A 12,274-nucleotide genomic window follows, 5' to 3' on the forward strand; every position below is an offset into this window, starting at 1 on the left:
AAAAAAATTATAAGGCATACAAAGAGACAGGGAAACATGGCCCAATCAAAGGCATAAAATAAACCCCCTAAAACTGACCCTAAAGATACACAGATCTATGAACTGCTTGAGAAAAAAGTCTAAATAGCTGTCATAAAAATGATCAACAACCTAAAAGAGAACACAGTGGAAAACTAAAACAATCAGGAAACAATGTAGGGACAAAATGAGAATATCAACAAAGAGATAGAACTATTAAAAAAAAAGAACAAAATAGACATCATGGAACTGAAAAATAATATAATTGAACTGAGACATTCATAAGAAGGGTTCAACAGCTGACTTGATCAGGCAGAAGAAAGACTTATCTAACTTGAAGAGAGGTAATTTATAATCATAAAGTCAGAGGAGCAAAAACAAAAAAGAACGACAAAAAGCAAAAAAAAAGCCTAAGGGATTTGTAGGACAATATCAAGTAGACCAATATATGTACATGTGTCCCAAAGGAAAAGAGGGGATAAGGGCCAGAGAGTTTACTTGATGAAATAATGGCTAAAAGCTTCCCAAATACCAGGGGGAAGATGGATATACAAATTCAAGAAGCTCATATAACTCCAACTAAAATAAATCAAAAGAGAGCACACCAAGACACATTACAATCAAACAGTCTAAAGTCAAAGAAAAAGAAAATCTTAAACGCAGCAAAAGAAAAGCAATTTGTCTCTTTCACACAAAATGGATTCCTTAAGATTATCAGAGGATTTCTCAGAAGAAAACTTTACAGGCCAGAAAGGAGTGGGATGATATATTTAAAGTGCTGAAAGAAAAAACTGTCAACCAAGGTTACTGTATCTGGAAAAACTATTCTTCAAAAAAGTAGGAGAAATTAAGACTTTCCCAGATAAACAAAAGCTAAGGGAATTCATTGCCACCAGACCTGATCTAGAAGAAATGATAAAGAAAGTCCTTCAAGTTGTAACAAAGGAGAGTAAATAGCAACACAAAGTCACATGATAATGTTTCCCCAATATACGTAAATATAAATATACAGACAAATAAAATAATCTGCACTATTGTAATTTTAGTGCATGGAATTTAAATGACAGAAACATAAAAAACTTTAAATCTATGTTCATTGGTATACAATACATAAAGATGGACTTGTGACATCAATAACATAGAGCACGGAGGGAAGAGGTGGAACTGGAAAGGAGTAGAATTTTTATATGCAACTGAAGCTATCAGTTTAAAAGAAAATGCTATAACTGTAAGAAGTTTTATGTAGTTGCAATGGTAACCACAAATAAACTATCTATAGACTATACACAAAAGGAAATGAGAAGGGACTCACTACAAAAAAAATCAATGAAGTACAAAGGAAGGCATAAGAGAGGAAAGCATGGACCAAAAAAAAGCCCTAAGACATACAGAAAACAATAAACAAAATGGCAATAGTAAGTCCTCCCTGTCAGTAATTACTTTAAATGTAAATCGATTAAACTCCACAATCAAGTCATAGATTGCTTGAATGACCTAAAAACAACAGCATTCAACCATGTACTGCTATTCACAAGAGACTCACCTTACGTAGGCTGAAAGTGAAAGAATGTAAAAAGATATTCCATGTAAATGGTAACCAAAAGAGTGCAGGAATGGCTATGCTTATATCAGATAAAATAGACCTTAAATCAAAAACTTATGAGAAGTATAGAAGGACATTATATAATGATAAAAGTGTCAATTCATCAAGAAGATATAACAATTATAAATATTTATACACCAGACCTCAGAGCCTCAGAGTTCCTAAATATACGAAGCAAACTTTGACAAAATTGAAGGAAGAAATGGCAACGAGATTACAGTAGGAGACTTCAATACCCCACTTGTGTGTGTGTGCGTGTGTGTGTGAGAGTGTGCGTGTGTGTGCATGTGAGTGTGTGTGCGTGTGAGTGTGTGAGTGTGCGTGTGTGTTTGTGTGTGTGCATGTGTGCGTGCGTGTGTTTGTGTGTGTGAGTGTGTGTGTGTGAGTATGTACACGTGTGTGCGTGTGAGTGTGTGCGCGTGTGTGAGTGTGTGTGCGTGTGTATTTGTGTGTTTATGTGCATGTGTGCGTGCGTGTGTTTGTGTATGTGTGAGTGTGCGTGAGTGTGCATGTGTGTGGGTGTGAGTGTGTACGTGTGTGTGAGTGTGCATGTGCTTGTGTGAGCACGTGCGTGTGTATGTGTGCATGTGTTTGTGTGTGTGCGTGCGTGTGTGTGTGCGTGCATGTGTATGTGCGTGTGTGTGCGTGCGTGTGTGTGTGCGTGCATGTGTATGTGCGTGTGTGTGCGTGCGTGCATATGGGTGTGTGCGTGTGTGTATGTTGCGTGAGTGCGTGTGTGAGTGTATGTGTGTGTGCGCATGTGAGTGAGTGTATGTGTGTGCACGCGTGTGTGCACGTGTGACTGTGTGCGTGTGAGTGTGTATGCGTGTGTGAGTGTGTGTGTGCACATGTGTGTGAGTGTGTGTGCGCATGTGTGTGAATGTGAGTGTGTGCTTGCATGTGTGTGCATGTGTGTGCTTGTGTGTGTGTTTGTGTGTGTGTGCGTGCATGCGTGAGTGTGTGTGCGTGTGTATACGTGTGCATGCGTGCATATGGATTTGTGTGCGTTTGGGTGTGAGTGTGTGCGTTTGGGTGTGAGTGTGCGTGTGTGTGTGCGTGCGTGTGTTTGTGTGTGTGTGTGTGTGTGCGCGTGTGTGGCTAGGCAGTACAGGGATCTGAACCCTTGTCCCTCAAGTTATAACACCATACCCTAACCAACCTAACTAACTGGCCAGCTCCCAATACCCCACTTTTTTTCTCCCTTTTTGTCTTTTTTACTGACCGGTAATGGGATTGCAACCCTTGGTGTTGCGCCCGCACCGCGCTCAGCCAGGGAGCAGGAACCGGACTCCACATGGGATCCGAACCCTCGGCGGGAGCGCCGCCGCACTCCCAAGCAGTGCACTCAGCCCACCAATACCCCACTTTTAATAACAGATAGGACAACCAGACAGAGGATCAATAAGGAAAAAGAGGACTTGAACAAAACTATAGGCAACTGGATCTAACAGACAGATACAGAGCACTCCACCCGTGAGCAGCACACATTCTTCTTCAGTGCATATGAAATATTCTCTAGGTTAGACCACATGTTAGGCATAAAACAAGTTCTTAAAACTTCAGGAAGACTGAAATCATACAAAGTATCTTTTCCACTCACAATGGAATGCAACTAGAAATCAATAACAATGAAAATCCAGATATGTGCAAATTAAACAAGACACTCAAACAACCAATGGGTAAAGGAAGTCACAAGGGAAATTATAAAATATGCTGAGACTAAGTGAAATCACAACATATTTAGGAAATGCAGCAAAAGCAGTGCTAAGAGGGAAGTTTGTAGTTATAAATACTTACATTAAAAAAGAAGAAATCTGTTGAATCAATAACCTACCTTGCTTTACATGTCAAGAAACTAGGGGAGAAAAGAGCAAACTAAACCCAAAGCTAGCAGAAGGAAGGAAATAATAAAGATCAAAACAGAGATAAGTGAAATAGAGAATAGAAAAACAATAGGAAAAAGTCAACAAAACTAAGAGTTGACTTTTTTAAAAGATCAGTAAAATTGACGAATCTTTGGCTAGGTTAACAAAGAAAAAAGAGAAGAATTAAATAACTAAAATCAAATATGAAAGAGGGGACATTACAACTGATGCCACAGAAATTCAATAAATTATAAGAGAATACTTTCAGCAATTGTATGCTAATAAATTGAATAACCTACAAGAAATGGGTAAATTTCTGGAAACACAAAACCTACAAAGACTGAATCATGGAGAAATAGAAAATCTGAAAGGATCAGTGAATAAGGAGATTGAATCAATAATCAAAAACTTCCCAACAAAGAAAATTCAGGACCAGATGGCTTCACTGGTGAACTCTACCAAACATTTAAAGAAAAGTTAGTACCAATCTTCTTGAAACTCTCCCAAAAACATTGAAGAGGAGGGAACCCTTCCAAGAACATTCAATGAGGCCAGAATTATCCTGATACCAAAGCCATACAAAGACACTACAAAGAAAGAACACTACAGGCCAATATCCCTGATGAATATTGATACAAAAGCCCTCAGCAAAATACTAGGAAACCAAATTCAACAGCATATTAGGGTTATATACATGAGTAAGTGGGATTTATTCCTGAAATGGGACCTTGGTTCAACATACAAAAGTCAGTCAAGGTAATACACCACATTAACAGACTGAAGGACACAAACACATGATCATCTCAACTGATGCAGAAGAAGCACTTGGCAGGATTCAACACCCTTTCATGGTAAAAACACTCAACAAACTAGGGTAGAAGNTGAAGGAAGAAATGGCAACGAGATTACAGTAGGAGACTTCAATACCCCACTTGTGTGTGTGCGCGCGTGTGTGTGAGAGTGTGCGTGTGTGTGCATGTGTGTGTGCGTGTGAGTGTGTGTGTGTTTGTGTGTGTGCGTGTGTTTGTGTGTGTGAGTGTGTGTGTGAGTATGTGCACGTGTGTGCGTGTGAGTGTGTGTGCATGTGTGAGTGTGTGTGCGTGTGTATTTGTGTGTTTATGTGCATGTGTGCGTGTGTGTGTTTGTGTATGTGTGAGTGTGCGTGAGTGTGCATGTGTGTGGGTGTGAGTGTGTACGTGTGTGTGAGTGTGCATGTGCTTGTGTGAGCACGTGCGTGTGTATGTGTGCATGTGTTTGTGTGTGTGCGTGCGTGTGTGTGTGCGTGCATGTGTATGTGCGTGTGTGTGCGTGCGTGTGTGTGTGCGTGCATGTGTATGTGCGTGTGTGTGCGTGCGTGCGTATGGGTGTGTGCGTGTGTGTATGTTGCGTGAGTGCGTGTGTGAGTGTATGTGTGTGTGCGCATGTGAGTGAGTGTATGTGTGTGCACGCATGTGTGCACGTGTGACTGTGTGCGTGTGACTGTGTGTATGCGTGTGTGAGTGTGTGTGCACATGTGTGTGAGTGTGTGTGCGCGCGTGCATGTGAATGTGTGAGTGTGTGTGCGTGTGCATGTGTGAATGTGAGTGTGTGCTTGCGTGTGTTTGTGTGTGTGCGTGCGTGCGTGAGTGTGTGTGCGTGAGTGCGTGTGTGTGAGCGTGTGCATGTGAGTGAGTGTATGTGTGTGCGCGCGTGTGTGAATGTGTGAGTGTGTGTGTGCATGTGTGTGCGTGCGCACGTGTGGTGCATGTGTGTGTGTGCGTGTGTATACGTGTGCATGCGTGCATATGGGTTTGTGTGCGTTTGGGTGTGAGTGTGTGCGTTTGGGTGTGAGTGTGCGTGTGTGTGTGCGTGCGTGTGTTTGTGTGTGTGTGTGTGTGCACGTGTGTGGCTAGGCAGTACAGGGATCTGAACCCTTGTCCCTCAAGTTATAACACCATACCCTAACCAACCTAACTAACTGGCCAGCTCCCAATACCCCACTTTTTTTCTCCCTTTTTGTCTTTTTTACTGACCGGTAATGGGATTGCAACCCTTGGTGTTGCGCCCGCACCGCGCTCAGCCAGTGAGCAGGAACCGGTCTCCACATGGGATCCGAACCCTCGGCGGGAGCGCCGCCGCACTCCCAAGCAGTGCACTCAGCCCACCAATACCCCACTTTTAATAACAGATAGGACAACCAGACAGAGGATCAATAAGGAAAAAGAGGACTTGAACAAAACTATAGGCAACTGGATCTAACAGACAGATACAGAGCACTCCACCCGTGAGCAGCACACATTCTTCTTCAGTGCATATGAAATATTCTCTAGGTTAGACCACATGTTAGGCATAAAACAAGTTCTTAAAACTTCAGGAAGACTGAAATCATACAAAGTATCTTTTCCACTCACAATGGAATGCAACTAGAAATCAATAACAATGAAAATCCAGATATGTGCAAATTAAACAAGACACTCAAACAACCAATGGGTAAAGGAAGTCACAAGGGAAATTATAAAATATGCTGAGACTAAGTGAAATCACAACATATTTAGGAAATGCAGCAAAAGCAGTGCTAAGAGGGAAGTTTGTAGTTATAAATACTTACATTAAAAAAGAAGAAATCTGTTGAATCAATAACCTACCTTGCTTTACATGTCAAGAAACTAGGGGAGAAAAGAGCAAACTAAACCCAAAGCTAGCAGAAGGAAGGAAATAATAAAGATCAAAACAGAGATAAGTGAAATAGAGAATAGAAAAACAATAGGAAAAAGTCAACAAAACTAAGAGTTGACTTTTTTAAAAGATCAGTAAAATTGACGAATCTTTGGCTAGGTTAACAAAGAAAAAAGAGAAGAATTAAATAACTAAAATCAAATATGAAAGAGGGGACATTACAACTGATGCCACAGAAATTCAATAAATTATAAGAGAATACTTTCAGCAATTGTATGCTAATAAATTGAATAACCTACAAGAAATGGGTAAATTTCTGGAAACACAAAACCTACAAAGACTGAATCATGGAGAAATAGAAAATCTGAAAGGATCAGTGAATAAGGAGATTGAATCAATAATCAAAAACTTCCCAACAAAGAAAATTCAGGACCAGATGGCTTCACTGGTGAACTCTACCAAACATTTAAAGAAAAGTTAGTACCAATCTTCTTGAAACTCTCCCAAAAACATTGAAGAGGAGGGAACCCTTCCAAGAACATTCAATGAGGCCAGAATTATCCTGATACCAAAGCCATACAAAGACACTACAAAGAAAGAACACTACAGGCCAATATCCCTGATGAATATTGATACAAAAGCCCTCAGCAAAATACTAGGAAACCAAATTCAACAGCATATTAGGGTTATATACATGAGTAAGTGGGATTTATTCCTGAAATGGGACCTTGGTTCAACATACAAAAGTCAGTCAAGGTAATACACCACATTAACAGACTGAAGGACACAAACACATGATCATCTCAACTGATGCAGAAGAAGCACTTGGCAGGATTCAACACCCTTTCATGGTAAAAACACTCAACAAACTAGGGTAGAAGNTACAAAAGCCCTCAGCAAAATACTAGGAAACCAAATTCAACAGCATATTAGGGTTATATACCATGAGTAAGTGGGATTTATTCCTGAAATGGGACCTTGGTTCAACATACAAAAGTCAGTCAAGGTAATACACCACATTAACAGAATGAAGGACACAAACACATGATCATCTCAACTGATGCAGAAGAAGCACTTGGCAGGATTCAACACCCTTTCATGGTAAAAACACTCAACAAACTAGGGTAGAAGGAAACTGCCTCAACATAGTAAAGGCCATACTATATATGAAACGCCCACAGCTAACATCATACTCAATGGTGAAAGACTAAAAGCTTTTATTCTAAGATTGGGAACCAGACAAGGTGCCCACTTGCCACTTCTATTTAATACAGTCGTCCCTCAGTATCTGTGGGGGATTGGTTTTGCAACCCTCCCCCCATACCAAAATCCATGGATGTTGAAGTTCTTGATATAGAATGGCTTAATTACACACGTCCTCCCACATACTTTAAATCATCTCTAGATGCATCTCTCAATGCAATGTAAATGCTATGTAAGTTACTGTTATACTGTATTTTAAAATTTGTATTAGGGCCGAGCCCGTGGCGCACTCGGGAGAGTGCGGTGCTGGGAGCGCAGCAGCACTCCCGCCGCAGGTTCGGATCCTATATAGGGATGACCGGTGCGCTCACAGCGCTCACTGGCTGAGCGCGGTGCGGTTGGTCTCAAAAAAGGACTAAATAAATAAATAAAAAATAAGTAAAATTTGTATTAAATTTATTTTATTTTTATCATAGTGTTATTATTTTTTTTCCTTTTTTTGTCTTTTTCCGTGTCCGGCAATGGATCGCAAACCTCAGCGTCGCCCCCGTACCGGACCGGGACCAGCAATGGGATCGCAACCTTCGGCGTTGCTCCCGTGCCTCGCTCAGCCAGTGAGCGGGAACCGGTCTGTATGTGGGATCCGAACCCTCGGCGGGAGCACCACCGCACTTCCCAAGCGGCGCAGTATAGCAGTGTGCCACCGGGCCGGCCCATCATAGTGTTATTTTTTATTGTCTTTTTTTCTAAATATTTTCCATCCACGGTTGAGTCTGTGGATGTGGAACCCTCAAAAATGAAGGGCTGAGGGCTGGTTGGTTTGCTCAGTTGGTTAGAGCTTGGTGTTATAATACCAAGGTGAAGAGTTCAGATCCCCATACTGGCCAGCCACAAAAAATAAAAATAAAATAAAATAAAATAAAGAAAAGAAAAGAAATAAAGAAAGAAAGAAAATGAAGGGTTGACTGTATAGTACTGAAAATCCTAGACAAGCAATTAGGTAAGAAAAAGAAAAAAAGGTACTCAAATTGGAAATGAATAAGTAAAATGAACTCTGTGGATAACATGATCATATATGCAGAAAACCCTAAAGATTCCACAAAAATAACTGTTAGAACTGATGAACCAATTCAGCAAAGCTGCAGGATACAAAATGAACACTTAAAAATCAGTTGGTCCTGAGAGCACGACTTCAGACCCCAACAATTCTGTGCAGTGACTTAGGAAAGTGACTTGTAAGGAAATGTTCTTGCCTTGGGTTTGTGTTTTTCAGGTTAATATACAATCTAGGGTTGTCTTGCTCACCTGTTCACTTACTGACTCAGTACGGAGTCCTTACTACCCACACCCAGGGGGAGAGGAAGCGAGATCCCTGCTTCAAGGAGCTTCTCGTTAGTGAGGAAGTTGCACAAGGCAACAAGAGGGCGGATGGCACCCGAGGGTGGGGCTGGTCAGCTGGGATCTTACAGGCAGCTTTCCTGCAGGGTCCTGGGCAGGTGGCACAGATTTGGATCCCTAGCAGAGAAGGGGGGCAAGGACTTCCACGTGGGGGGACCTGCTTGAGGCTGGGGATGGGACAAGCTGGGGAGGTGTCAGCACCAGCTGGAAGCCTTCAGGTCAGGCCTCAGAGTGCAGGAACCGAGACTGTGGGTGACGGTCTCTGACAGCAGTGTGGTTGGGGGGGCGGGACAGAGCTGTGGGAACAGAGGGGAGGACACAGTTATCGAGGACTGGAGGGACTGAGGGTGTCCAGCTGCAGATCCAGGAGGGGACAGGAGTCCAGGGAGGGGCAAGGAGACCTCCCAGTTTCTGGTGAGCAAAGTGGGGAGTCCAGGGGGGCCTTTGCAGTGATGGGCCTGGAGGAGAGCCAGGGAGAAAGTGAACATCTCCATCCCAGCCACGTAATTCGGCCCCTCTGTGCCTCGATTTCTCTATTTGTAGAATAGACTCCCAGGCTACCCCATGCACAACTTTAAAAGGACACATAAACTAGCAGAGCCCCCAACAACACTCTCCGTTCCTCGCCCCCCTGAGGACTAAGGACAGAAAGTCAAAGTGCTAAAGGTTTGAGTCTAATTGAGCATCAGTTATTTCACTTAACCCTGAAAGACACCCCCTTTTAAAAGCATAAAGGCCGTGGGCCGCCTGGTTAGCTCGGTTGGTTAGAGCACAGCCTTATAACAGCAAGGTCGGATCCCCATACTGACCAGCCAGCAAGAAAAAAAAGAAAAGAGGATAAAAGCATAAAGGCTGTCATAGGAGGGGTGGGGATTTGGCCCAGGAGAGAACTCCTCTCTGGAAAGGGGCCCAAACCCCTGTGCATCAAGAGATGCTGGACCAACCCTGCCTGTCCCCCTACACAGCTCCCAGTATGGTGTCCGTGCAGTCCCCATGTGAGTGGCAGCTTCACACTTGACCCACGTGTTCTCTCCCACAACCTTAATCTTTCCTTAATGCCTTTTTATTATTTTGCAGCGTTCTTCTAGCTAATTCCTCATGGTGCGGAGCCCAGCTCGCCGACGTGAAGTGTTTGTACACCTGTGTCCCCCCCACCGCCAATTCAGGACCTCTCATTCTACCTTGGGGTGGAGAGATGAGGCACAGGGTCCCAAAGCTTCTGTGCAGTGCCTCGCCCCGAGGACAGGCCAATGTGTGACAGAGTTCTGATCAGGCACCCGTGATGGAGAAGACAAATAATCCCGTTCCCATCAGTCACAGAAGCATTGGAGTCTTTCTGTTACAGACACGAAGACTTGGGCCTTCTCCAAACTAGCCTCTGGCCCTGGGCACATCCCGGAACTAGAGACGGCCAGGCCTGGGGGCCTGCACTTTGCCCCAGCACCCAGGAGGCTGAGGATCAGTACTGGTGGGAGCACACTTGAGAGGCTCGGGTGGTGTGGCCCGCACCAACCGCATCTTTTATTGTCTGTATTCTGACGCTTTGACATCTAGGCCTTGCTGACCCTGGAGGGACCGCCCCTCCCAGGAAGGGCCAGTACCTACAGACAGTAAAGGAATCACCTATGATCACCCCTTTCAAATGCAAATCAACCAACCCAGAGCACACAGCCCACCACCTCCTCTGTGGGGCTCTCACATTCCAGACCTCTATTCCCCTGCCCCAATCACCCCAGGGCCAGGTACCAGACAACCAGGGAGAGCCCCTCTGCCCCAGAACCTGGTGCAATTATTCACACTAGCGATCCTAGGCCTGTTTAGCCAGCCTCACCCGCTCCTTCCTGCAGAAGCCACAATAAAGGCTCCAGCCCACGGGTCCCCCTCGCTCCCTCTGCCTCCGGACCGACACTGCTGCTTCCCTGGTAGCCCTCCCTGTGTGGCGTGCCCCCTCTTCTAGGGATCTGTGAGTAGCAAATATCTTTTCAATGGCAGTCGTGTCCTGATCTGTTGGCCTCGCCATACCTGAGTAATAATAAGACCTATATTAAAACGCGGCCCCAACCTTCTCTGTGAAGTTGGCTCACAGCGTCCGGGCACCAGGTTACCCTTCACCTGCCAAGCCCGTCTCCTGACACCAACCGCATTAGCAAACAGCACCCAGGAGACCTCAGGCCTGACAGAGTCCAACACCTCTGGGGACCCAGTCACTCGGCAGCCTCCCCATGCCGTGCTCCGGTTTCTCTAAGCCCAGGACCATCTGCCGTGTCTCTATCTCCCTGTCCCAGCTCTGAGCCCAGAGCCCAGTAAATGCTATAGAGAAGCAAACAGCTTTCTCTCAAGGCGAATTCACCGTGCTCTGCACACCACTCACCGGGGAATGATGTGTTCATGTCTTCACCCCACAGCGTGTCCCGCCACGTCCCGAAGATGGCAGAGCACCTGGCCTGCACCATGCCCCGTAAGCATGTTCCACATTCTCTGGGCCTCAGTTTCCGCATTAACAAAATGGGTGATACTCATGCTGCCTGCCTCGCAGGAGTTCTGTAAGGCTCACAGCAAGCAGAGGGCAGCTGTGGGCAGCATCACCAGTAGGGCTGACCATCATGCCATCCTGGGGCCAAGGATGTGCCCACTGTGCAGACATGGACACTGAGGCTCAGGATTGAGGTCACTGCCCCAGGTGTCAGGTGGGCCTGGCCCAGCCCTTCCTGGCAGACACCATTCCAGGAGCCTCCCCTTGTGAGCACGTGTCCCTCATTCACGAGGACAGAGCATGGTGGTGCCCACTGCAAACCTCCAACCCCTCCCAAGGAGAGCCCCAGCAGCCTGTGCCAGCAATGGAGGAAGGGGAGACCTACCTTGTCCTCTTCAGCCCTCAGGGAGGTGTTCTCAGAGTCCGGCTCTTTGTCCACGTCACTGTCAGCCTCTTCCTGAGGGGCATCCTTCGGGGCCTGGCTGTCCGGAGCTGTCTCAGGGTGCAGCCCCAGCATGGCGGGGCCCAGGCCAGCCTCACAGCCCTCTTCACAGGGGAAGTTCTCCCCAGCCACGCTGGAGGAAGGGCTGTCGATCCCACTGTCCCGGTTGGGGATCTTCATGTCACTGCTTGGCTCCCCCACAGGGCCAGTGTCCAGAGGTCCATGCCCTGAAGCAGCCAGGCTGCCAGGGTCCCCATGGGCACAGGGCCCAATGGGGAGCTCTTGGAGCTTCCCCAGAGAGGAGCTTCCAGGCACAGCATCTGCTGCCCCCACAGCAGCAACAGGTCCTGGAGGGGTTGAGGCCCCCCCACCTGACTCCATCCTCAAAGCCAAGCTCACCAGGCTCCTTCGCAGACTGGCCAGGCCCCTTCCTGTTGGGGAGAAACAAGCTGGCTCACTGCCAGCCAGATGTGGCTTAGCCCCTGAGTGCAGCCCACCTCCCCAATGCAGCCCCCAGGCAGCGCCCCTGGGAAAAGGTCAGCCTCGAGGAGGCAGGCTGCGGCTGCACGAGAAACAACACCCGGTCAGCTTCAGTTGGGTCCTGTCCACACAGGCTT

The 12,274-nt window shown here is 45.9% G+C and overlaps 1 protein-coding gene across 1 annotated transcript in view; it reads right to left on the reverse strand.

Annotated features, from left to right (window-relative positions):
- Positions 1-12,038, reverse strand: part of FGD3 (FYVE, RhoGEF and PH domain containing 3) — a 41,834-nt gene extending 29,796 nt beyond the window's left edge. The window contains 2 exon segments of the mRNA XM_008576205.1: positions 10,497-10,508; positions 11,601-12,038. Coding sequence (XP_008574427.1) covers positions 10,497-10,508; positions 11,601-12,038 — 450 coding nt within the window.
- Between the last annotated feature and the right edge of the window lie 236 nt (positions 12,039-12,274).

Source organism: Galeopterus variegatus, unplaced genomic scaffold (genome assembly GCF_000696425.1).
Source record: "Galeopterus variegatus unplaced genomic scaffold, G_variegatus-3.0.2 Scaffold1310, whole genome shotgun sequence".
Lineage (NCBI taxonomy): Eukaryota > Metazoa > Chordata > Mammalia > Dermoptera > Cynocephalidae > Galeopterus > Galeopterus variegatus.